Genomic DNA, 26,111 nt, shown 5'->3' with positions numbered 1-26,111 from the left:
ACCACCTGTGAAACCCCTTTGGCAACGTTGGCAAAGCTGGCTTGGATTGAGTGCATGTGAGGACTAAACACTCTGCTCAGTGCTGCACAGAATTCCCCAAGGGATGCCTAGAACAGAATTGACAGCACTGTAGTTGAAACTTGCTCCTCTGCTGCCCATGCAAGAACCCTGCAGCCTCAAGGACTGTCATGTAGCACCTTTCATCAGCTGTAATTACATAAAATTCAGGGGATGATAGAGACTACAGTGTATTCTGTTCCCCAAGGCCAAGGTTTTGAATGATGAGCCCTTGCTTTAGACAGTTTTCATTGAATCCTAGGATACCATGTTGGAAGGGACCTCAAGGATCACCTGGTCCAACCCTTCTAGGCAAAGCATGGCCCACCAGCACCTTGTCCAGCCAAATTTTAGCAGTGTCCAGTGCTGGGGAGTCAGCACTTCCCTGGGGAGATAATTCCAGTGCCTGATTATTCTCAGTATGAAAAATTTTCCTCTTGCGTCCAGTTGGAACCTCCCCAGGAGTAACTGGAGCCCATCAGCCCTCATCTTTTGTATGTGACTCCCTCCCTGTAAAAAGGGAGTCTCTGTGTTCTTCGTGATCACCCTTTAAACACTGGAACATGGTGATGAGGTCTCCCCTGAGACCTGTCAGCATCTTTTTTGTATAGTGGGGAGCAAAACTGAGCACAGTATTCCAGGAGTGCCCTGACAAGTACTGAATGGGACAGTGACATCTTTACCTCTGCTGGTGATGCCCTTGTTGATGTTCCCAGCATCCAGCTGAGCTTTCACAGCTACCTGTTTCATAGAAATCAAGGTCTGTGAGGTTGCCACAGTAGAGATATGGCACGTGTAGTTTGTGCCTCAGAGGCACAGACTTTAGGAGTCAGGCCTAGAGAGAACCATGCTTTGTTAGCCTGTGAATCTGTGGAGCTTCTTCCTACTTGATCTATACCCACTGAGTTTCTCCATGGAATGATGTGCTTGTTGTTGAGTACAGTGTAATTGACATCTCCTGCTGGCTTTCCATCTTAGGTTCCTCAGCAGCCTCCGCTCTCGTCTCAAGCTGCTGCATCCCAGCCCTAACTGCACGCTGCGAGAGGAGAACATCGTTCACGTCCACTTCAAGGAAGAGATTGGCATTGCTGAGCTGATACCCCTCGTCACCACCTACATTATACTCTTCGCATACATCTACTTCTCCACACGTAGGTTTGTGGGGTGGAGAGACCTGAGGGCAGAGCGAGCTAATGAGCCACCTCCACACCTGCCAGCTGAATTTATGTGTGGCATCAGTGGTGCAGTGCCCTTTCCCTGCCTGCAGCTAAGAGAGACTCCTGTCTGTGCCCTGCAGTTCCCTCCTGTTTCAGCAGGAAAGGTGGTGTTGAAATTGTACCCTGAACTGTCAAGGAAAGAATGGGTAGTCCTGTTTATCTGATTTCTGCTGACCTGTCCCTCTTAGCAGTGTGGTGGTATTCCTTGTGGTGTCTTCTGAGGAGCTTTCATTTTAGGCAACTTTAAATCCATTAGTAATGACATTTTTCCAGTTTAGAGAGACTAATTCATTGTCAGACAGATCAAATACATGTTTTGAGGTGGTGGTTTTAGACTTTAACAAGCCACGTTTAGTGGCTAGTGCCTTTTTTATGCCTCAACAGTGCTGTACTGGAGCTAGTTTGAGCCGCAAGCTGTGCATGCCTCTGTCCTTCCCTTGTTACAGTACTTCTTACTGGGAGGGCTGGGAGCTGCATTTCAGACATTGAGGCTGAACTACCATTATTCCTGCGTTCAGGGTATCGAGCTGCCTGATGAAATAAGTCAGGATGAGGATCCCTTCTTGTGTTTATAAGTTATCTTCTTTTACTTGGTAACCAAGACTTTGCATTCTTTATTCCAGGGAAAATTGACATGGTGAAATCAAAGTGGGGTCTGGCACTGGCAGCGGTGGTGACAGTGCTCAGCTCTCTGCTCATGTCCGTCGGGCTCTGCACACTGTTTGGTTTGACACCTACGCTTAATGGAGGGTACGTTTCCAGCGCCAAACCTCTTCCTGAGGAAGGGTAGATGGAGGTGAAATAATGTGAAAACACCTGTTAAGTGCTTAATCTTTAAGATCTGGTATTTTAAAAATAAGCTTATGTGATATTCTTTTACACACTCCTATGCAAAATTATTATCAGATGCTTCCCACGGCTGAAGGACCATGTGTTTCTGTGCTGGCCAGCAAATAGACCTGACTGGGTCCCAGTCTCCCTGGGGATGCCTCGTTGCCTAGCAGTTGGCTTTTTCTGCCTAAAGCAGAAGGGATTGTTGGGACAACACTTTATAACTTGATTCCCTCGCAGCTAAGTAGGCTCTCGCATACCTTCCTCCTGCAGTGACTTGCTGTGCCATTCAGGAGAGCTTGTTACCTTTCTTCTGGATGAGGGAGGTTCAATCTTTAAGGGTGGCAGAACTGAGCTGTGGTATTTGTGTCTGGGAGGCTGCCTGGGTGACTTCGCATCCAACACTGGTTGATAGTTGTTTGCTCTTCTTTTAATGGGTTCCTGTGCATGTTAGAGGTGGCATCTGGGACTTCTGATGGGGTTACTACCACTCATTATATTTGTGTCAAGCTGAAAAACCTTGAGAAAGCTCTTAACTGGCACCTCACCTACCCAAGCTCTACACTGTTCATTCCTCATTAAAGTTCCGTTTGGAATCTTCTGGTTTTCAGATCCCTTTCGTAAGCAGTTAAGGAAATATCCCTCATTTTTCTTGCCATCACTGTCCTTGCAGCTGTATGGTGCAGGAACACTGAAAAGCCTGACCCCTGAGGGGTGAGTCTCTCCCCGCAGAGAGAGTGCTGGGGAGAGTTTACCAGGAGCCAGCCTTAGATGGAGGAATTCCTCTCCTAGAAGCCTAAAAAGTGTGATGAAATAGTTGTTGTTTCTGGTTTCACCACTGTTGTGCCTTGGAACCTTAATTAGGGATCAAGCCTCTGTTGTTCTGTGAGCTGTACAAATAAACCAGGGGCAATCCACTGGGAGTTCGTAGTTTTAATACAAGAAAAAAGGCAGTATTTGGATGTAGATATATGGGAGCTGTTCCAAGGGAATGGGTAAAGGGATGATCAAGACCTGTGTTTACTCTCACCCTTACTGCTTTCATACAGAAGGGCTAAACTAAGTTTAGGATAGCAAGAGTTAATTCAGTCCTTATTTCTACAAAAAAGAAAAATAATCTAATTTTCCAGCAAAATTTCTTTGCTTAATTCTTGCAATACTTTATAAATCACGTTTATTTACACAGAAGACCCTTGGATTCCATGCCGATGGGATCTGATGACCCAGTTTGGTTTGTTTTGTCACTTGTGGTGAGTGACCTTTTCCCGATTCCCCAGTGCCTGGCAGAGCACTTCCTCTCTAGTTACCTGACTCTTGATGGAAGACGGAGTGTGCCTGGTGTGTCACACACCCGTGGCAGCGCGCTGGGGTTTGGCCAGCATAGGGTGCGGAGTCTGGTTCAACTTTGATCTGGCTTTTGGTCTTTTTGATCTGTTTTGTTTACAGCAGAGCCTTCCAGATGTGGGTGTGTTTGTTTTTCATGGGACTTGTATTTATGATAAGCTTTTTTCCATTGCTGGGTTTCTTAAGGTATTAAAATAAAGCTTATTTCTTAGAGATCAGCATTTGCTTGCTTACAGACGTGATACATAAACTGGACCGTAATCATTATCAACCAACTTTTATAATGAATTTATAATTATTGTGGTTGAGGTAGGTGTTAGTCTTATTTCACAGAGAAATGGAAATAGGTGACATCTGTGCAGGGTTTAAGGAAGAGTAAGCAGTAAGGCTGAGGAGAATGCCTGGAGTGGGGTTCCTGTGCACTGGTGGATTGGGAGGGTCTCTAATGAGTCTGGAGCACAGACTGCTAACCCACAAGTTGGCATCTCAGCTAGGGTCAGAGGAGTCACAGTCTGAAACGATGAACTACTCCTTATTGCCTGTAAAAAAGGCATAAACCTGCTCGAATGTGAAAATCTGCATTTTAGATGAGAGGCTGATATGATCAGTTCTTAAATTCTCCACGTTTTGGATAAATCAAAGTTTGCCTCTGTTCACAAGTGTATATGGAGTCACAGAAAATCTGCTTTTTTATGAGTCGACAGTAGTGTTTCTGTTGACTCTCTGAGGTGCTGGATCATGCTATAATGTAGCACCTTCTGGCATTAAATCAGTAAGTTTCTGTAGATAGACATAATACGGCATCTGCCCTTGCTCTTGCTCTTCCTCTTGTAAGCTCTTTCTCAGTGCTAGGCAATGCATGGCAGAAAACATAATGAGGATCTCTTGCCATCTGCCTCCAAGTGGAAACGAATGAGGTTTTGGAGTTGCAGGGCGTGAACAGCTCGGGTTTGTCCTCAACTGTTGCATTATTCTTCAGGAAGAGTTCATGTCTCATTGCTTTCCATTTGCTCTGCTGGTCATTTCACATGAAAGCTGCTGACTCTTCAAGGACTATTGAAACTCCTAAGCCAGGAGTATTAGTTAATTATCTTCTGCAGTAGAAGCTACAGATTAAGTAGGACATAGTTAATGAAAGAATTCCAAGCTTTCTTTTCTGTGTTTGTTCTGCCTTCTGAAGGCTACCAGAGTTTATCTGGGAATGATGCTATTCCACCTGCCTGCCTTGCATAAGGACAGGACTGTGCAAGGACTCCATGAGAGCACACCCTTGCAGTTAACATGCTCTGCAGGATGTGCTCTGCTGTGACAGGCAGCAGAGCTCTCCCTCACGTGTGTTGTGTTGTCTTTTACTTAGAGCTTTCCATCTGTAAGTATTACAAAGAGCTTTTCTTAAGTCTGCCTCCTGTCTTACAGTACTGCTTGGAGAAATGACACAGGTTATGAACTGAGTATACTGTAGATAAAGGCGAGAACTGAGTTGTACTTGCTGAATTTTGGATTCTTTGACATTAACAGGAAGTTGCCCATGAGAGGCTTATATAGATTTGTATTTTTTTCACTCACTATGGAAATTCATGGCCTATGCAGCTTTGGACAGGAGGTGAAGGAGCCAGTATGTTGCACAATTGTTAGAGCTAAAATTTGGTTATAATACTTGGAGAATCCTTGAATAGTTTGGGTAGGAAGGGACCTTAAAGCTCATCCAGTTCCAAACCCCTGCCACAGGCAGGGACACCTTCCACCAGACCAGGTTGCTCCAAGCCCCATCCAACCTGGCCTTGAACACTGCCAGGGATGGGGCAGCCACAGCTTCTCTGAGCAACCTGTGCCAGGGCCTCACTGCCCTCACAGGGAAGAACTTCTGCTTCAGATCTCATCTCAATCTACCCTCTGTCAGCTTAAAGCCGTTCCCCCTTGTCCTGTCCCTACCTGCCCTTGTCAAAAGTTCCTCTCCAGCTTTCTTTTCTTTGGATTTTGTTTTTGGGGGTCATTTGTTTTTTGTTTTTGTTTTGTTTTTCCTGTAATCTTACTTTCAGTGGCAGTCTTGCTGTTTCAGCTTGCTGTTTGTTCAAGGAATCAACTGGCATGAAGTAGCTGAGTTAGCAGGAGTGGTTCCAGACAGATGTTTTTCTGCAGCCGAGCTTGTAGGGCACAGGCTGCTGGCAGCAGTATGTGTGCAAATGTTGTTGACGCTCGTGTCATATGGCCATAGGCGATCAAAACCAGCACTTGGCAAGGTGGCCCTTGAGGTTACAGCAGGTAATGCTACAAAGCAGGAGGTGTTCTTCTGGAACCCTGTCGTTTACCTGTCTTGGCTGTTAGTGATGTGCCAAGGGGTGTGAGTGCATGCATTCACGGTCTCCTTTTGGATCCATACATACCAGCACAGCACAAATCCAGTACCCTTCACAATGGAAGCTTTAGTTTTGCTTAAGTTTAGCTGGAGGGAAATGGAGAGGTTTACTGTCTACCATATTCTGGCACAGGACAGCTGCTTCTCGCTGATCTGGACTGCTGGTAGTTCAAACGAGAGAAAAAAGTTCAGGGGTGAGAAGAAGAGTTGAGTAAATTCATGGTGGTGACCTTGGGTTATCTTACTTTTGTATGTGCATGTATTCATGAAGGGCAAATCCATTTCAGTGTGTTTTCTTGACTCTTGGGTAGAAACTATCCCTGTCAGGATTTATTTATATGCATAAGCATATGCAGGTTTCATGTTGTTCTCAGTGTTGTGGCTTCCGAGCTACCTGGTGTACTGGAGAACAGAGCTCCATGCACATTCTTCTCCCAACAGAGAAGTGTGTCATCATGTGTCTCCTTCATTGCCTGAGGGAATTACTTAGAGCAGGTGCAAGGGATGGAGGATTTTGCCTGCTGGGTACCTGCACCAGGCACTGCCCAAGCTCTTCACTTTTGAAGTTGCATTTAATGTAATGCTTAGCTGTTGATATAGCAGGATTTTCAGTGTCAGCAGTGGGCCATGCTCCCTACCCTCTCATTGTCATGCTCTCCTGCCGGCTGACTGTCACTGAGTCTGTTGCAGTGGTGTTCCAAGTCCCTTTTCCATTTGCACCTCTTTCTACTAGGTGCTGGAGAGACTTTCCAAGGGCACTGTCCCAACCCTGGGAAGCATTAAAGACTAATTTAGTGGTGGTCTACAACTGCTATTTTCCAGCAAATGATGCAGCTTTGCAAAAACATTAATGTCTGTCCAAAGCAGATGAAATACAGAACTCTTACCTCATCATAGAGTAATATTTTATGTGAAGCGATTTGGCTAAGAGCACTGGGTAGCATTTCCTGACCTTGGCTTTGGGATGTGTGTTTGCTGCTTAACTTGCATTCTTCCTGTCTTTTCAACCCAGGATCTCATTCTCAGTTCTGGCTCTGTTCCCTCTAGAGAGATATTTCCATACCTGGTTGTAGTGATTGGCCTAGAGAATGTGTTGGTGCTCACCAAGTCAGTTGTCTCTACACCTGTTGACCTGGAAGTGAAGCTGCGCATTGCCCAAGGTATGCAGCCTGCTCTGCTCTGGAAGACTGTTAGAGAGAAAATTCGGATAACCAAGGATTGGGAGATGGGGAATGATCTTAATTCTGGTTTATGAAGGAAACTAGGGCTCTGTCTGTTGAATGTCAATTGTATTTATTAATCTTTTGTACTGTTAATCCCAAGAACTAATAGAAACCTGTAATTGTGGGCACTGATTTTAAAGACTGTTGACTGAAGCATTGGCTGAACAAGTTTAAAAAGCATTGATAAGGGAGAACTGTATCTCCTGGTATAGATATTTGTCACCTTGACCTCTTGTGACATGAATATTGTTAAGGGCAGTCCACAGGTCATAAGAAGTTCTGCTGAGTCTGTGACAAAACTATCTTCCCTAATACATATACACTCTGTACCTGCATAAGGATTTGAGTGTGCTCAAACCATGGCTGAATGGACTTTACAAACTTAAAAGATGATTCTAAACATCAGGGAAGAGAGATTCTAGAGGGATGCCCAGAGAAATCTACCTGGTTTTAAAACCACAAATGGTTTGTATCCTAGATCAAAATCAGGACTCAAAACCTCAGTCCTTTTTTACTTCTGAATCCCTGTACTGCCCTGTGCAGAACCCTCTAACTGCTTAAATCAAGAGAGTTTTGTGAGCTGAGAGTCATCCTGAGCTCCTTTTAGTTAATGCTAATCACAGATTCCTAGAATCCCAGGTTGGAAGGGACCTCAAGGATCACCTTGGTCCAACCTTTGTAGGCAGGGCATGGCCCAGCACCCTGTCTAGCTGAATTTTGGCTGTGTCCAACACTGGGAAGTCACCACTTCCCTGGGGAGATTATTCCACTGGCTGATTGTTCTCCTCTTGTGTCAGCTGGAATCTCCCCAGGTGTAACTTGTGCCCATCACCTGTTGTCTTTTCCATGGAACTCCCTCCCTGTAAGAAGGGAGTCTCCATGTTCTTCATGGCCACCCTTTAAATACTGGAACATGGTGATAAGGTCTCCCCTGAGCCTTCTTTTCTGTAAGCTGAACTCAGCTCTCAGCCTTTTTTTATGCTGAAAAAGCATGGTTTCTCAGTCCTTGGATCATCTCTGTGGCTCTTCTCTGGACCCTCTCCAGCCTGTTCACATCTCTTTTGTATAGCGGGGACAAAATAATCCCACTAATAAAGATACTGGAAGCCTGCAATCCAATTCTTTGACTTCGATATTCAAAATAGGTCAGGGGAGTTTTAGTCTGAAAGTGCCTTTTTGCCTATTGTCTGTAGATATCTAATTTTGAAGAACAGAAATTCGGTTCCTTTTTGCTATGCTAATGTCTATCCATTAGTGAACAGTCTCCTTTTACCTGTTTTTGGTGTTCTTTCTCCAGGTTTGAGCAATGAGAGCTGGTCGATTATGAAGAACATGGCAACAGAGCTTGGGATCATCTTGATCGGGTATTTCACCCTTGTCCCTGCCATCCAGGTGAGTGTGGTTGATTGGTCTCAGTTTGCATTGTTTTGTGGAGCTGTTGGAGTGAGCCCAGAGGAGGCCACAAAGATGCTCCGAGGGCTGGAGCACCTCTGCTATGGAGACAGGCCGAGAGAGCTGGGCTTGTTCAGCCTGGAGAAGAGAAGGCTCCGGGGAGACCTTAGAGCAGCTCCAGTGCCTAAAGGGGGCAGCAAGAAAGCTGGAGAGGGGCTTTGGACAAGGGCAGGTAGGGACAGGACAAGGAGGAATGGCTTTAAACTGACAGAGGGGAGATTTAGATGGGATCTGAGGCAGAAGTTCTTCCCTGTGAGGGTGGTGAGGCCCTGGCACAGGTTGCCCAGAGAAGCTGTGGCTGACCCATCCCTGGCAGTGTTCAAGGCCAGGTTGGACACAGGGGCTTGGAGCAACCTGGTCTGGTGGAAGGGCATGGCAGGGGGTTGGAACTGGATGAGCTTTGAATATGCCTTCTAACCCAAACCATTCCATGATTCTGTGACTGAGGCTTGAAGGTGCTGCAGGAACACACTGTGCCATATTCTGCTTCCCTCTCTGCCTGTTTGGATCAAGGGGTTGTTAGTGGGAAATCCATACATCTATACAATGTGGCTCCCCTTGGCTCTCTCTGGGAGCCAGACTTTTGTCCAGCAGCTGCCCTTGCATCCTTCCAGTAGCTGGGCTTACACATGCAGTTCATCAGTAGCTGGCCCTGGATCCTTCTCTCCATGGTTACCTTACACACACATGCGTGCACACATACACATGGGCACAACTGAGTCTCTCAGTTGCCCACAATCCCTCTGGCAGTTGGCCTGGAGCCCCTTGTTTGTCTGTTTTCCAACTCCTCCATCTCTGTAGCTCAGGAACACACACATTCCTGTCTCCCAAACCATTCCCTCTGCTCAGCAGCTGCTTGGCTCAACAGTCACTAGTGACCACACGCCAACACTCTGATATGCTCCAGTTGCTGGTGACCCAGACACATGAGCTGCACCTTGTAAGTGCATCCAGGTCTCCAGCCTGGCAGTGTGTTGCTTTCTCTGCTCCACAGCTCCCTTTTTAGGACTGTGCTTGCTGAGTTGTATCAGGAGCTGATGCCATTTGATTTCTGATCCTTGACCACACAGGGCTTGCTCCTGGTGGGCCATGTGAATGGCAGTGCTGCCTAGACAGATCCTCACCACTAATGCTATAGCACCTCTGCATCCAGACTCCAGGGAGCTGTCAGCCCATTCAGTCAGCAAGCAAAGGCAGGAGCACCCAGTGTCTTCATAAGCTGGAGGCTACTCTGTGCCCTCACTAGGTTGTCACTGGCCCCTATGTAGGTGGCCTTCATGAGAGGGGTGAGTTGTGTGTATCCTTGCTTTAACATCAGGGACTCACCAGTAGAGCCTGCAGGTTAAAGCCTAGGGTAATGTAAGAGGATTAAACATTCAGGTTGGACTGGAGCATTCCAAGTTGAACTTGGCAGTTCCCGAGCTGCTCTTTCAGTATCCCAAGAGGACAGCAAAAGAGGAACTTCAGTGGAAAACCCCAGGTTACAGCCGGCCATCTACTGTGGCCAGATTTTGTTTGTATTTGAAGCTGATTGCAGAGACTGCTCAGCTCAGACACTGACACGATCCATCCTTTGGGTCTAAATTGGGCTCATTCATGTGCTGTATCAGCATCTTTTGGCCTCTTGTTTCATGGCTGTGCTGCTTGACCTCAGAAAGTGAAACCTGACAGTGTCTGTGGAACGAGTGTAGTGCCAGCAGCCCTGCCATGGGGACACTGCTGGGACAGGTCACATCTCATGTTGCTCTCTGCTGTGGAGGAGCTTGTGTGGTGCACTGGTGACAGGAGATAGAGGAGTTGTGATCAAAGGGACAGGGCAGAGTCAGGTGGTGGGGTCAGTAGAACTACGGGAAGCAGTGATACAATGCCCCCACCCCCGTGTTATCTCTGTTAAAGTACTCTTGCCTATTACAGTGTTTTGACACGTGTGATGACATAGAATAGAGTCACAGGGTTTGGACTAAAGGGATCTTAAAGCTTACCCGGTTCCAACCCCCTACTATGGGCAGGGACACCTTCCACTTACAGCCCCATGCAACCTGGCCTTGAACACTGCCAGGGATGGGGCAACCACAGCTTCTCTGGGCAACCTGTGCCAGGGCCTCATCACCCTCACAGGGAAGAACTTCTTCCTAGTGTCTAATCTAAATCTACCCTTTGCTAATCCAGTCTCTGCTGTCCCCATGATCTTGTCTTTCCTTGGATGCTTGCTTTCTCCAGAGGACGAATCCAGCAGGGATGCTCTCTGTTAGAAGACTGACAGCTGCTCTGCTGAAGGCTGGTGCAAGCCCCTTATCTTGGTCCTTGAGAGTGAAGGACACTGTACAGATAACGTGCTGTAGTCACGTTGCAGAGTCCAAGGAAATCTGGCAGGAAGAGAGCCAGGCTGTGTAAATCCAGCAGGGACCTTTGCTCAGGCTATGAGGTGCTGGGGTCGTGCAGATGCTCTCTGGTATTGGGAATGACAAAAGAGGGAGGCGTTTCTCTGCTGAAGGCTCTCGCCTGCCCCAAGGGCTGTAATGGGTCTTATTTTAATCAGTTCCTGTAGTGCAACTCATGTAGCAGAAAGGAATTTTCTATGTTTGCCATGGCTGTCCTTGTCCTAAAATAGTTTGGCTTCAGGTGAGAATTGTGCATCCACTTAATGCATAGAATCACAGCATGGTCTGGGTTGGAAGAAACCTTAAAGCTCATCCAGTTCCAACCCCCTGCCAGGGGAAGGGACACCTTGCCTCATAACTGAGCAGCAATGAAATGCTCTTGCCTCGCATTGCATGTGTGCAGAGACCCACCTCTCTTTTCCTGGTACTGTGTTGCTGTTGAAGGCCCTCATCCTGTGCTTTCCATCTCTTATTTGCTACCTTCTTCTGAAGTTCACACACCAACAGCCAGTTCTGCACCCACTGAAGTAACTTTGGGGTTTGCCATAGGGTTTGCAGTATTCAAGTGTAAGAAGGTTGTAGATTTCCAGGGTAGCAGCTTCAGGTGCCTAATTCTGTGTTGAGTAAGTAGAATCATTAACAGAATTAATCTCTCTCCATGCAGAGCGTGCCACTGGGGGAGCCTGTGTTTGCCAAGGTCTGGGTGAAATCCAGATGGATGTTTCTTTCCTTCTGGTTTGCTCCCAGAGAGAAATCTGGGTTGAGTTTTCAGCCTTGTGCTTTCAAAACCCTGTGTCAGATGTATCTGTTGGTAGCTTGCGTTTCAAGAACCGTTTGGACAGGATGGGGAGGCTTCAAGGTTTGTTTGAAGGTTTTAGGTAGCCTGTCATGCCACCCTTTTCATTTCACTGGACTGATGTTGCCTTCCAGGAAGATGCTGGGATGGACATATGAAGGAAGAGAACAAAAATCAATCTCTGTGGCTTCTCTCCTTCCCCTTAGCTGGATGGAGCCTGGCTTGGTCTGCAGGCAGTGTGAATGCCACCCTTGGGGCACCAGTGAACAGCAGTGGGTGTCTGCCAGCTCTGTCCTGCAAGTGGGGGCCAGATTCTTTAGTCTTTTGTTTAGCCCAAGCATTTTTACTCCCGCTTATTGTTCAGCTCTTGATCTCCCTGTTTTTATGAGGTCTTTTTTGGGTCCTGACAGGAAGGTCCTATACCTTCAAGGGAAACAAGATGTTTCTCAAAATGCTTTAATTCTGAGTTGCTGTGAAGTGTTGAGTGTAGTGGGGAGAGGGGATGGCCCTTGGCACTAACAGGGATTAGGGTAAGAGCGTGGATTTGTTTTACAGAGGGACCTGGGAGCTGACTGCATTTCTGCTGCTGGGCAGAATCTTCTAATCCTTATTTTGGGAAGTGGGACAGTGCGAACCTCACGAAGTTCAACAAGGCCAAGTGCAAGGTCCTGCACCTGGATCAGGGCAATTCCAAGCACAAATACTGGCTGGGGAGACTGGGTTGAGAGCAGCTCTGAGGAGAAGGACTTGGGGGTGTTGGTTCATGAGAAACTCACCATGACTGCCAACATAAGAAGGACATGGAGCTGTTGGAGTGACTCCAGAGGAGGCCACAAAGATGCTCTGAGACAGGCTGAGAGAGCTGGGCTTGTTCAGCCTGGAGAAGAGAAGGCTCTGGGGAGACCTTAGAGCAGCTTCCAGTGCCTAAAGGGACCCACAAGAAAGCTGGAGAGGGGCTTCTGACAAGGGCAGGTAGGGACAGGACAAGGGGGAATGGCTTTGAACTGACAGAGATTTAAATTTAGATGAGATGTGAGGCAGAAGTTCTTCCCTGTGAGGGTGGTGAGGCCCTGGCACAGGTTGCCCAGAGTAGCTGTGGCTGCCCCATCCCTGGCAGTGTTCAAGGCCAGGTTGGACAGAGGGGCTTGGAGCAACCTGGTCTGGTGGAAGGTGTCCCTGCCCTTGGCAGGGGGTTGGAACTGGATGGGCTTTGAATGTCCCTTCCAACCCAAACCATTCCAGGATTGTCGGGTTCTGTCATTGTTTCTGCAGTGACACCTGCTGGGGAAAGCAGAGCATTACAGGAAATTCATGAAGCACCGGCTTTTTCCCATCTGCTTGTTATTTTGGAGAACTCCTGAGGGTGGGTATGGGACTGCTTTTCCAGGGGCGAAATTTGCCCATAAATAGACATTAGCCAAAAGCGTGATTTAAGCAGAACTGTTTTAGTTGGTGCCCTGGAGGATGACTACAAACGAGTACGCAGGGGTACAGTGACTTCTGTGCTCTGTCTATGGTCGGAGAGAGATTGATCCGGTTCCTGGGCAACCTGTGTTCCCAGAGGAATTTTAAATCAGGGCGGAGGTTTATTGATAAAAGGCAGGAAACTCAGTGCTGGAGGCCAAGAGCTCTGGCTGGAGCCCTGCCATGGGTTTGTGAACTGGGAAGGCATCCGCTGCTGGTTTTCCTTATGGTGCTGTGATGTTTTATGGCTGTGAAGAGCAATGAATGTGAGTCCGAGTAAATACACTCCTGAGTTTTCACACAGACTTTCCTAGCGTGAAACTCTCAGCTATTACAAGTTATGGATTATAGAATCTGTCAGTCAGATACGCCCAGGCCTGCACTCTGGGCAAGAGCTTGCCAAGTTTTCCTTTTTTCTGAAGTTGGAATACTAATTGTTGCCACCAGAGCTAATCTGTGTGTCCCGTCTGCAGGAATTCTGCCTCTTTGCTGTGGTTGGCCTCGTGTCGGACTTCTTTCTGCAGATGTTTTTCTTCACTACCGTGCTGTCCATTGACATTCGCCGTATGGAGGTAAGGAAGGGCCAAGAACATGGGGGTTTGCCTTGGGTTTTCCTTCTCTGCTGTTGGAGAGGGATAAAGGAAGCACAGCCTGTGATTTTTCACACTAAACAGAGAAGACCAAGCCATAATAGTTCTGGGGCAGTACTTGCTGGTTAGGTATGTACAGGGATTGGGGGCAGGACACCCGAGGGAACAAGATACCTTCAGGTAAATAAACAGTGCAGATTTGAGCTAAAAAAAAACAAGCGTGTCCTGGGTTACATCACCAGCAGTGTGACCAGCAGATTGAGGGAGGGGATTCTCCCCCTCTACCCTGCTCTTGTGAGACCCCCTGTGCAGTCCTGCACCCAGCTCTGAGGCTCCAATATAAGAAGGAGCTGGAGCTGTTGAAACAAAGCCAGAGGAGGCCACAAATATGCCCAAAGGGCTGGAGCACCTCTGCTCTGGAGACAGGCTGAGAGAGCTGGGCTCGTTCAGCCTGGGGAAGAGAGGGCTCCAGGGGGACCTCAGAGGGCAGGGATAGTACAAATGGGAAGCTGTGGCTGCCCCATCCCTGGCAGTGTTCGAGGCCAGGTTGGATGGGGCTTGGAGCAACCTGGTCTGATGGAAGGTGTCCCTGCCTGTGCAGGGGGTTGGAACTGGATGGGCTTTACGATCCTTTCCAACCCAGATCATTCTGTGATTTAGTGAAGTGGGCTGGAGGCAGACATGGTGGGCAGATGACCGTGGCTACTTGAAGAAGACATTATGTGCTGGGGAGAAGCTGGGACAGATTGTCCTGAGGGAGAAAGCAGGGACCCTGTGTCAGACATAGGCCTGTGCACACATTTCCCCCAAGGGATCTCCCTAGTGCAGCTCTCCCACGTTTGCTCTTCCCTCTGCAGCTCGCTGACCTGAACAAGCGGTTGCCAGCAGAAGCCTGCCTGCCCCCAGCGAAGCCTGTGAGCCGCTCTCAGCGCTACGAGCGGCAGCCGGCGATGCGGCCTGCCACCCCCCACACCATCACCCTGCAGCCCTCCTCCTTCAGGAACCTGCGCCTCCCAAAGAGGCTGCGTGTCATTTACTTCTTCGCCAGGACCCGGCTGGCCCAGAGGCTCATCATGGTGAGCAGGGTGGGGTTTGTTAGCTGGTGTCCCTTCCTGCACACTAATCCGAACCAAATAGGCTTTTAGGGGGGAAGAATAGACCAGTATCCTCATGCATCCTTGTTCCACTGCAAGACTTATACTGCCCTGTGGTAAACCCAATTCAAGAGGTGCACATTGCTGTGCATGCATCAGCTTCAGGGCTCTGCTGTTTGCATGATGGTAGTGGGTAATTTTCTGATACTTGCTTTGAGACAAAAATCTGCTTTTATACAAGCAGGTTTGTAAGGACCTTATGAGCAGAGAGGGAAGACTTCTCTAGAGCAGAAATCATGGTTTTAGTTCCTGCAGGTAATGTGGACTAAAGACATGGAGGTATTTTGCTATGTGACAGGCTGAGGCTTTTCCTTGTGCAGGTGTAACTGCAGTGGTTACACCAGTTACTGTCCCTGCTTGCCCCCTCCACCCCTGTTCTGAATGTCTATAATGGAAGTGGAAGAATTTGTGTACTCATCAGCTCCACAAGTCGGTCTAGTCTGTTACTGTCAGCTAACACATCAGTCTGTGAAAGCCAGGCTGCTGCAGTAGGTCTGGTGGAGTTCATGACCCAGAACCTGAATTAAGCCTTTCCAGCCCAATTTGAGGGTGGCAGAGGTGCTGGTCCCAGCCCCAGTGAGGAGTCTCCTCCCTGCTGTTCATTTATACAGGACAAGTGGGTTGCCATCAGGTTCAGTTGAATGGCTCACAGAAAAGTAATGCTCAGTTTTGTCTGTGCAACCTCTCCCAATCATAGAATCATAGAGTGGTTTGGGTTGGAAAGGACCTAAAGCTCATCCAGTTCCAACCCCCTGCCATGGGCAGGGATACCTCACACTAGATGATGTCACCCAAGGTTCTGTCCAACCTGGCCTTGACCATTGCTAGGGATGGAGCATTTACTGCTTCCCTGGGCAACCCATTCTAGTGCCTCACCACCCTCACAGTAAAGAGCTTCCTCCTTATATCTAACCTGAACGTCCCCTGTTTAAGTTTAAACGCATTACCCCTTGTGCAATCACTAATCCTCTTAGAGGGTAAGGGTCTGCTGAGAGTAAGACTCTTAAGGGCAGGGTGTACCCTGGGCTGGAATCAGCTGTTGATCAGCTCAGAGAACTGGTGAGGTGCCTGGAGGTGGAGCGTGAAGGCCATGAACTAATGGGCTTGTCTCTGCTCATCGTCTGTAGGCTGGGACGGTGATCTGGATTGGAATCCTGCTTTACACGGATCCTGCTGGTCTGCGCACCTACCTCACGTCACAGGTCACCGAACAAAGTCCTTTGGGTGAGGCAGGTCTGCCTCCAATGCCTGTTCCTGGAGGGGTCCTACCTGCTGGGGACCCCAAGATTGATCTCTCAGTCTTCCCATCGGACCCAATACAGCTGTTGGAAAACCAGACACAGCAGCGTGAGCAGAAGTCAGGGCTGGAGTCCCTGAGTAGGCTGGAGACAAACCAGCACACTTGGGCCCAAGGACCAGAGGGCAAAGGGAATGGACAGACGGAGCTTGGAGCTGAAGCAGAGGTTACCTGGGGAGCAGAGGATGAGGAGATTTGGAGGAAACTTTCCTTCAGACACTGGCCATCCCTCTTCAGCTACTACAACATCACTCTGGCCAAAAGGCAAGTGGGCTGGCATCGAGCGCCGCAGCACTTTGAATTGTGGACTTGACCCCAAGCCTTTTTCTTTCATCTGTCCTTTATCCTTCCGAGTTAGATAATTTGTGTTCCATGTGACTTACTCCAGAAGTGTAAAGGCCCTCCTGTGTGGGGCAGAGGGAGCAAACTCTCCAGAGCTGGCTGAGAATAAGGGTTGTGTTTCTCTCTGTGCCCTTGGGTGTATTGAAGATAAGAAGAGGTGGTATCTGTTCAGCCTGCCTGTTGTCTTCCTTTACCCTGGAGGTGACAGTTAGAATTCTGTAAAGCAATAGGTAGTCATCTGTGAATGATGGGGGTGATAAATGTGAGGAACAGAGACATCTGAGCAGAGGAAACTTCTTGGTGAGATCTTCTGACCCACAGGAAACTGGACCAGATGGCTGTATCCCTACTTCAGTCTGTGTGATACATTCGATATCATCAGTAGTTCATTGTACTGGTGGCTCTTAACCTCTCCCATGGAGTTAAGGGTTAAGACCTAGGAAATACCTTCAGAGAAAAAGATGTCAAAGGAGGTCTTCAGTTTAGAATACCTAAAACCACTGCTCTGAAAGTGCACGCTGAGACCTTGGCTGCTGGCGAGGGGATGATCTATGTTACCTATTACGATATTTGTGGGGTTTTGTGTTTGTTGTTCCTAAGCTGTTCTCATCTTTCTGTTCCCTCAGGTACATCAGCATCCTTCCAGCAATCCCTGTCACGCTGTATCTGAACCCACAAGAGGCCTTAGAAGTGCGGCATCCCCAGGAGGCAAACCGCTACCACCCCTTCTTGTCTTCAAGCAGTGGAAAGCTGGATGCTCAGGCTCAGCCTGACCAAGCCTCATCCAAGCTGCAAGGGCACCAGGATGTCACTCTTTACAAGTAAGTCATAGAATCGTAGAACCCCAGGTTGGAAGGGCCCTTAAAGCTCATCCAGTTCCATCCCCCTGCCAAGGGCAGGGACACCTTCCACTAGACCAGGTTGCTCCAAGCCCCATCCAACCTGGCCTTGAATACTGCCAGGGATGGGGCAGCCATAGCTCCTTGTGGTAACCTGTGCCAGGGCCTCACCACCCTCACAGGGAAGAACTTCTTCCCCAGATCTCATCTAAATTTCTCCTCTGTCAGTTTAAAGCCATTCCCCCTTGTCCTGTCCCTACCTGCCCCTGTCAGAAGTCCCTCTTATGTTGTTACCCAGAGCTGGATGCAGGACTGCAAGGGGACACCAGAGCAGACCAGAGGGGGAGAATCCCCTCCCTCGACCTGTTGGTCACACTGCTGGTGCTGGAGCCCAGGACACGGTTGGCTTCTGGGCTGCAAGCGCACACTGCCGGGTCATGGGGAGCTTCTCATGGACCAACACCCCCAGGTCCTTCTCCTCAGGGCTGCTCTCCTCAATCCAGTCTCCCCTAGCCTGTGTTTGTGCTATGATTGCTCTGACCCATGCGCAGGACCTTGCACTTGGCCTTGTAGAACTCCACGCCAGCCCAAGGACCTTCCTTTCCTACCGAGAGGATGGACTCACAGCTTGCTGTCCACATTGGCGATCCTGCTGTGTATTACCCCGATCCCCATCTTCTTAAAGCCTTATTGCTGTGGACTTCTTGAGAAATCTGCAATCTTGTGGAAATGGTCGTTTTGCCATTGCAAAACCTCTTCATTTTCCACAAATCACTATGGACCAGGAGCATGTGTGAGACTTTCATGGTAGTTTTCAAAGTCTCTCTGTGGAGTAGTAATTGGATCTTTTCTCTCGCCTTCTCTTTGTGTCCCTTTGTCTCTCCCACCAGGGTGGCTGCTCTGGGTCTGGCCTCGGGCATTATCCTGGTGCTCCTGCTCTTCTGCCTGTACAAGGTGTTCTGCCCCAAGAACTACGGGCAGAACGGGATCTCGCACAGCCGGAGGAAGAGGGGGGACCTGCCCTGTGACGATTACGGCTACTCCCCGCCCGAGACAGAGATCGTCCCCTTGGTGCTCAGGGGTCACCTCATGGTAGGTCCATGTAAGGACAGGAGTGGTCCTCACAGGAAAGGCATTTTACTGACTTGTGCCATGCATCCTCTCTTTTCTTGGGTTATTATCTAAACAACAGACCAGCTTTGCAGCCTTAGTGCAGCACAGCACTGGAGGCCGACACCCAGCCAGATGCTGCAGATGTATTGCAGGGTATTCTAGCATGAAGTTTCCTGCAGCACTTCTCCACTTCTTCCTGGGGCTTGGTCCGAGCCTTTTGCAATTGCTGTTACTGCCTTTTCTTTTGGCTCTCGTCAGCTGGGCTGATCCAGCCCTCTTCACTGGGCTAGCTCTAGTTTCCTGATACTTAATAGCCTATTGGATCCTTTCTTCCTGCTTCCCAGAAGTTAGTGTGTAGGTTTGAGCTGTTAAATACTGTTTCCATTGCTAAAAGCATCCATGGGCTTGCAGGGGAGCGTGCTGCTGCTCCGTTCACTGTGTTTTCTTGAGGGGAAAGATGTTCCTTTCTACTCAGAGATGAAACAAAGAATTCAGACATCTGGTCAGATAGAGTTTGAAATGCTGTATGGTGTTTTCCAGAGAAGCTGCACCTCTTTCCTGATTCTCCTGTCTCTTTGGGCTGTACTTTGTCAGGGAAAGGGGAGACAGACAGAATCTGTTTGATTTGCAGCAGTCTAGAGCACATCTAGATGCAGGGCGAAGATCTACTCATGTTCTCAGCATATCCTTAGGTTTGTCAGCCAGCCACGGAGTTTAGACATAATTTATCATCTGTATAATCCCTCAGCCACATGGAAGGTGGTTGTCGGGATCCAGAGGCCTCGCTGGTGCAATGGCTTCACCTGTGCTTGCTCTTCCTTCCCAGGACATCGAGTGTCTGGCGAGTGATGGGATGCTGCTCGTCAGCTGCTGCCTGGTGGGCCAGATCCGTGTGTGGGATGCTCAGACTGGTGACTGCCTCACTGTCATTCCCAAACTAAGGTGAGTGGGGCCACGCTGCTCAGCAGCTGATGCAAACCCCTGTGTGAGAACCAGCCCTCTCCAGCAGCAGAGGCAGGGGGGCTGGATGCGTAATACCGTGTTTCAGGTTGCGACGAGACAGCAGCGGCATCTTTGACTACCAGGAAAGCTGGGATCCCAGTCCCGATGGCAAGAATGGCCTGGACGACTCTTTTGAGAGCAGTCACCAGCTCAAAAGGATGCTCAGCCCTCCGCAGCCGCCGCTCTTCTGCGACCAGCCAGACCTCACGTCTCTCATTGACACCAACTTCTCGGAGCAGGTGAAGGTGGCCGAGTCCGAGACGCGGCTCCGCTCGGTGGGCAGTCGCCAGAAGGAGGCCGGGTACGACTTCAGCAGCCTGGTGGGTAAAGCCTATGAAGAGCACGGCTCCTCCAATTCCATGAGCTTCATGGGCCTCTCAGCCCCGCATGGACAGGCTGGGTTCTGCACGGGGAGCAGCAGAGCCCGCTCCATGGGCTGCGGGAGCGAGGAGGGAGGCTGCAGCGCCCGCAGGAGGAGCCTGGGGGACGAGTCTCTTACGGGGTTTGACAAAGCCTCACCGCTTCCTTCCTGGGGAGGAGACTTGGAGAGCTCTGTCTGGAGCCTGGACCTGCAAGGGAATCTGATCGTGGCCGGCCGGAGTAACGGGAAGCTGGAGGTGAGGAGCAAGGCTTGCTGCAGCAGTGATGCTAGAGAGCACTAAAGCTTGCCATGTCTGTAAGCGCTGTGGCTGGTCAGTCATGATGTAAGGTAAAATGAATAGGAATGCTGTAGGAATGATACAGGTTTTGAAGCAAATTTTGATCAGAAATTCAGATCTCCTCCAATGAGAAACTTCCTGAATTAGCTCGATCTTCGTTTCATTTTTGGAAATCAGGTTAGAGTTTTTCCTTCAGAATAAATGGTGAGTTTTGGGGTGTTTTATACAAATACATTTTGACATAAATCTGTCAATGATTTTTAACCTGGCTCTAGTGCTTCCCACCAGAGACACAGACAGGCCACTCTATTGTGTTTCTTTGTCCTCTTGAGCTCAGATACCTTCTCCCGAGCAGCTCCCTCAAGACTGACTGAATCTTGCTGCCGAATCTTGTCTCCAGCCCACATCACAAGATTGCATCATGCTCAGAACAGGGCAGACGTAGGATTCAGCAGGAGCAGGGAGGGGTGCTGTGGAGATGGGGATGAGGTGGCATGCAGCTGGAGCCTGTGCTGCCACAGGGCGTGTGTTTAGTAGCATCTTTGGTGACCCCGGTAAGAAAGGTGGGCAGGTTTTGAAGTGGAAGTAGCACTGGAAGGAAGAAGAGGATGGTGTGATCGTACATCCCTCCTGTTGGGGGAGCCCTGTGTTGTAATTACTAGTGCCAAGAGGGAGCTGGGTGCAGGCTCCTTCATTAAAATCAGACAGTTAAGGAAGCTGGGGGATGTGTGTGGCTGTTACGTGGATCACACATCCTTGATGTACGATGCTCTCCTGGAAGGGATTGCAGCAGTAACCCCTTCTCCTTCCAGGTCTGGGATGCTATCGAGGGCACCCTCCGCAGCAGTAATGATGAAGGTCAATCTGGCATCACAGCGCTCGTCTTCCTGAACAACAGGTAACTGTGGTGTGCTCAGTCATCTCCTGCAAGAGGAGAAAGCATGGTGTAAGGCAGGACCCTGGCTCTGAGCCTCCTGGCACAAGAGGTCCAACAGCTCCAGCTGGCAGAGGCTCAGCTGAGAAGTCAGAATCCCAGACTGGGTTGGGTTGGAAGGGACCTTAAAGCCCATCCAGTTCCAACCCCCTGCCACAGGCAGGGACACCTTCCACCAGACCAGGTTGCTCTGAGCCCCATCCAACCTGGCCTTGAACACTGACAGGGATGGGGCAGCCACAGCTTCTCTGGGCAACCTGTGCCAGGGCCTCACCACCCTCAGGGAAGAACTCCTTTCCTTTCCATGCACCAGCTTCTCAAGCTGGGCCTGATGGAGCACACATTCCTGGGTTCAGCTCTGTTCCAGCAGTCACTTCTCCATACAGATACTCAGTCTCTGTCACAGCTGAATGTGCAGAATAATTCAGGGCTGGGTGCTGAAACTTTGGGTCACTTGTTTCTGCGTGCTGTTAATCAAGAGGCAGTGCCACCTGCCAGTTCAGTCTGCAGTCCAAGCCTAATATCATTTCCAAGCCCTCTTCCTTGCAGTCAGGAAGGGAATCCTCACAGGGGAAGCCTGCATGGTTGGTGCTCTGCCTTGGTGTCTGGTGTCCAGGCTCCTGTCAGTGTCAGAGCAGGGAAGGGTCTCTCCTCACGTGCTTGCATTTCTCCCTCAGGATCGTCGCTGCCCGGTTGAATGGCTCGTTAGATTTCTTCTCGCTGGACACACACACATCCTTGAACCACCTGCAGTTCCGAGGTGAGCCAGTGCCCCAGCGTGCTGTGCACACCTGAGCTCCCCGAGGCTCTTCCTCTCCCCTTGCCTCCCGGTACCTGACTCTTCCTCACCTCACACCAACTTCAGCTTTCATAATAGCGCCCTGCTCCAGAACTCCCTGTGCTGCTGCAGGATGCTGAGCCAGATGCTGTGGAGAGCACAGGGATACTTTGGGAGTTCCCTATATAGGGAGGGTGCCTCAAATGGGGGTTTTCTCCAGTGCACAGCTCTGGAAGCTGAGACATGCGTTCCAGGGTCAGCTCTGACCCATAGCTCTTTCCTGTCCCATTCCTCACCTCTCCTTCAGCAAGGTGTATTTGCCTTATCGCCTTCACCTCCCACACCTTGTACACCATGTAGCCCCACACACATAACTTGGTGTAACCAGTTTGCAGTGTAGTGGCTGCTTTGGTTCTGGAGGAAGAGAAACCCTGGGAGAATGGCTGCATTCCTGGAGGGATGTCCTGGGCCCTGCAAGCTGTAGATATGGAAGTAGAGCAGGCTCTGCAGGAAAGGAGTGCCTGTGGAAATTACTTTTCCCTATGGAGTGTGGAGAGCCTTGTGCCCACCTCGATGTTCTGCCTATGAGCAGGGAATTGCAGAGCTCTTGGGCTTCAGAGACCTCAGTCTTCAGAGACTGATAGTGTAGGGGCTGCTGCTCTTCAGAGCTGAGTTCTGCTGCTGAGGACCCTGTTGGAGACCCCCCCTTCAGTGCTTCCTGAGCACTGGGCAGCTGTAGCTTCTGTTGGTGCCAGCCAGAGTGCCGAGTGTGTGGCTCCTTGGAGGAGAACCAGGTTTAAATGCCAGTCATAAAATCATAGAATAGACTCCTGGAATAGTTTGGGTTGGAAGGGACCTCAAAGCTCATCCAGTTCCAAGTCTGTGCCATGGGCATGGGCACCTTCCACTAGACCAGGGTGCTCAAAGCCGTGTCCAGCCTGGTTGCTCTTACTCCTGGAGCATAAGGCTGCACCTGCTGCAGTGAGGGCTTCCTGCGTGTCTCCCCACAGGAGCCCCAAGCAGGAGCAGCATCCCATCCTCACCGGTGTTCAGCAGCAGCGACATCATCCTCTGTCAGCTCACCCACACCGTGTCCTGTGCCCACCAGAAGCCAATCACGGCACTGAAGGCTGCGGCAGGGCGGCTGGTCACTGGGAGCCAGGACCACACTCTGAGGGTAAGGCTTTGCCCTGTAACGGAAGGGGTGCGCCTGCTTTTCCATCCCATTGCTACTGTGGGACATGAGCTCTTCTCCTGTGTGGGCAGGGCTGGAGCTGATGTGTGTGTGCAAGAGGTAGGTGAGCAGTTGGGGTGGGGTGGTTGGAGGCCAGTCTAGTGCATTCCTGAAGCTCCCATGTTGTATCCCTCTGCTTGGATACCCTTGGAGGGGATGGAACCCTGTGTGAGCTGCCTGCCCAAGCAGAGCAAGAGATTCTCTTGCTTTGGGGCTGGGTGCTGGGGTACCCCCTGTCTTCTCATCCCTTCCAGCAGCAGCTGTCCCCTTCAGCCGTTCATGTCACTTCCCAACAGGCATTGCCCCATTGCTCCCTGCCCCTTCCTCACTGTCCCAAATTGCTGACAGGCCCAAGCTCTCCTGAGAGAGGGGGACAGCAGTAAGGAGGGGATCAGATGCTTCATTAGCAGTGTAACTCTAGGACACGGCTGCCCTACGGACGCTTACCTCTGCCTCCTCCACCCTGCAGGTGTTTCGGCTGGAGGACTCGTGCTGTTTGTTCACCCTGCAGGGTCACTCGGGAGCCATCACAGCCGTGTACATGGACCAGGTAAGGTGCAGAGCAGCCTTCACATCTGGCTGCTGAGCCACTGCTTCAGTCAGAGGAATCCCTCTCCTGGTTTGCATCTGGGGAAGCTGATGTGTGCTTCTCCAAGGATGCAGAGGGGCTGCTGAGCACTGTGACTGTGTGCTCACCTTGTGACTTACAAGCCTGGAAAGGAGAAGGCTCCAGGGAGACCTTAGAGCAGCTTCCAATGCCTAAAAGACCACAAGAAAGCTGGAGAGGGGCTTTTGCAAGGGCAGGTGGGGACAGGACGAGGGGGAATGGCTTTAAACTGACAGAAGGGAGACTGAGATGAGATCTGAGGCAGAAGTTCTTCCCTGTGAGGGTGGTGAGGCCCTGGCACAGGTTGCCCAGAGAAGCTGTGACTGCCCCATCCCTGGCAGTGTTCAAGGCCAGGTTGGACGGGGCTTGGAGCAGCCTGGTCTAGTGGAAGGTGTCCCTGCCCGAGGCAGGGGGGTTGGAACTGGATGAACTTAAATGTCTCTCCAACCCAAACCGTTATGGGATTGATTCCCACACAGTTCACCTGTTGCCTGGACATGGTTTTGCCTCCCTCCCTGTTTGGAGCAGGAAAGCCCCTGTTTCCGCTGTACCCATGCTGGTGCTTAGCAAGTGCTTCTGTACAGAACTGGCCTGTGTGCTCAGCCCCTTCCCGTGTCTGTGGCACAGCGAAGGCCCTGGCTGTGCTGCAGAGGTCACTGCCCTCCTCCGAGCTTCCTGACCTGGCTCTGCTGTCCCCTTGCAGACGATGGTGCTGGCGAGCGGTGGCCAGGACGGTGCCATCTGCCTGTGGGACGTGCTGACAGGGAGCAAGGTCAGCCACATGTATGCCCACCGAGGGGACGTCACGTCCCTCACCTGCACCACGTCCTGCGTCATCAGCAGCGGCTTGGACGATGTCATCAGCATCTGGGACCGCAGCTCGGGAATCAAGCTCTATTCAATCCAGCAGGTTGGTGGCCAGGGAAAGGGTAACGGTGCTCCTGTGCTTGCATGGACACCCTGGAACCAGAACCCCTGGTGGCTCCACAGCCTCTTCCCAGTGATGGCATAGGCTGGGCACAGACTGCTGCCTGCCCTCATAGGAATTCCTGCCCTGTTGGATACCTGCAGCGGGCTCAGTGCACTGATGTGCTCTCATTCCATACAGGAGATGGGCTGTGGTGCCAGCCTGGGCGTCATCTCCGACAACCTGCTGGTGACGGGTGGCCAGGGCTGCGTCTCCTTCTGGGACATCGGCTACGGTGACCTGCTGCAGACTGTCTACCTGGGGAAGAGCAACGAGTCGCAGCCGGCGCGGCAGATCCTGGTGCTGGAGAACGCTGCCATCGTCTGCAACTTTGGGAGCGAGCTCAGCCTGGTCTATGTGCCCTCAGTACTGGAGAAACTGGACTGAGGAGGATGGGCCAGAGCCTGCCTGGAGGGGAGAGGTGGGCAGCTGAGGGGACAGGGACACCAGCTCCATCGCGCTGCCCCTGCCTCTGTTGCCGTCTCACCTTGTAAACTGCTCTCCCTCCCACCGAACGGCCTGCAGGGCCTCTTTGCCCCACTCCAGCATCTTCCATGTGGGCTCTGCAGATGAACAAGTCCTGGGGCCACAGAGGGGCTTGGGGATGCTCTGGCACCCTGCTCAGAATGGGGGTGAGGAGCAGTGAAGTGGCTCCACTGGTTTGGGGAGACTGAGCAACAGTGGCAGGTGCTGGGGAGCCTCAGTACCTGTTGCCTTGTGGTGGCTGTGCCGAGTTGGGTCCAGCTCCATCGCAGCAGGGTCCAGCTGTTCCCAGCCCTTCATGCAGTGGGGCGGGAGCAGGGCAGTGTTGCCAGCCAGCCCCACACGGAGAACAGCCTGGGCTAGTGGCGAGCCCCAGCAGCAGTGGGTCCTGGGTCCAACCTTGCCTGGGCACTTGGCTTGGCCTCCACGTGCCTTAGAGGCCCCAGCCTGCCCCTGCCCTATTTATTTATACGCTGTATATATTTATTTATTATGGCAGGAGAGTGCCGGCCCTCGCTCCACCCAGCCCCTTGGGGCACTCAGCCCTCCTCCTGGTGCCCTTCCTGGCTTCTCCTTCACCCAGTTTGCAGCAATAGCACCTTCCTCCTCCTCCTCCTCCCGCTGCGGGGCCAGAGGAGGCTTTTCTCAGGTTGGGAGCGGGCAGGCAGCCCTTTGCCCCCCTCCTGCCTGCAGGCCTGGGGGAGCGGGGCAGGCTGGCAGAGCCCTGGGGGACCCCTGCATCCCTCCATCACTGCAGGCCAGGAGCTCTGCGCCCCCCACAGCCGCACAACAGCAGAGCCAGGGCCGGGCCCTTCCCCTCCGCTCCCAGCCCTTGTGTCAATCAGCGCCGCTGACGTCCGTTAACCGAACCCCGGTGATTGTAGAGGCAGGGCCACGGGCCCCCGGGGAGCCCTTTGCCTCGGCTGCGGGTGGCCTTAGCCCGGCTGTACGCTTTGTTCTGTACAGGGGACGCTTTTTGTACCGGATCGTG

At 50.9% G+C, this 26,111-nt stretch overlaps 1 protein-coding gene across 2 annotated transcripts in view; it reads left to right on the top strand.

Moving 5' to 3' along the window:
* SCAP (SREBF chaperone) overlaps positions 1-25,910 on the top strand; it is a 64,661-nt gene extending 38,751 nt beyond the window's left edge. For both annotated transcript variants that reach the window (XM_061366003.1, XM_061365997.1), the window contains 17 exons: positions 1,036-1,208; positions 1,898-2,024; positions 6,853-6,965; positions 8,326-8,420; positions 13,595-13,693; positions 14,569-14,787; positions 15,993-16,426; positions 17,131-17,325; positions 18,234-18,435; positions 19,283-19,398; positions 19,505-20,075; positions 20,930-21,015; positions 21,729-21,811; positions 22,840-23,006; positions 23,533-23,613; positions 24,374-24,580; positions 24,779-25,910. In XM_061366003.1, coding sequence (XP_061221987.1) covers positions 1,036-1,208; positions 1,898-2,024; positions 6,853-6,965; positions 8,326-8,420; positions 13,595-13,693; positions 14,569-14,787; positions 15,993-16,426; positions 17,131-17,325; positions 18,234-18,435; positions 19,283-19,398; positions 19,505-20,075; positions 20,930-21,015; positions 21,729-21,811; positions 22,840-23,006; positions 23,533-23,613; positions 24,374-24,580; positions 24,779-25,024 — 3,214 coding nt within the window. In that variant the 3' untranslated portion in view covers positions 25,025-25,910. The remainder of the gene's footprint in view (positions 1-1,035; positions 1,209-1,897; positions 2,025-6,852; positions 6,966-8,325; positions 8,421-13,594; positions 13,694-14,568; positions 14,788-15,992; positions 16,427-17,130; positions 17,326-18,233; positions 18,436-19,282; positions 19,399-19,504; positions 20,076-20,929; positions 21,016-21,728; positions 21,812-22,839; positions 23,007-23,532; positions 23,614-24,373; positions 24,581-24,778) is intronic.
* The last annotated feature ends 201 nt before the right edge of the window (positions 25,911-26,111 follow it).

This window comes from Neopsephotus bourkii, unplaced genomic scaffold, assembly GCF_033783945.1.
Source record: "Neopsephotus bourkii isolate Nb327-2 ecotype Australia unplaced genomic scaffold, CSIRO-AGI_Nbou_v1 NB_122, whole genome shotgun sequence".
In the NCBI taxonomy this organism is placed as follows: domain Eukaryota; kingdom Metazoa; phylum Chordata; class Aves; order Psittaciformes; family Psittacidae; genus Neopsephotus; species Neopsephotus bourkii.
This window is presented reverse-complemented; position numbering and strand designations above follow the sequence as displayed.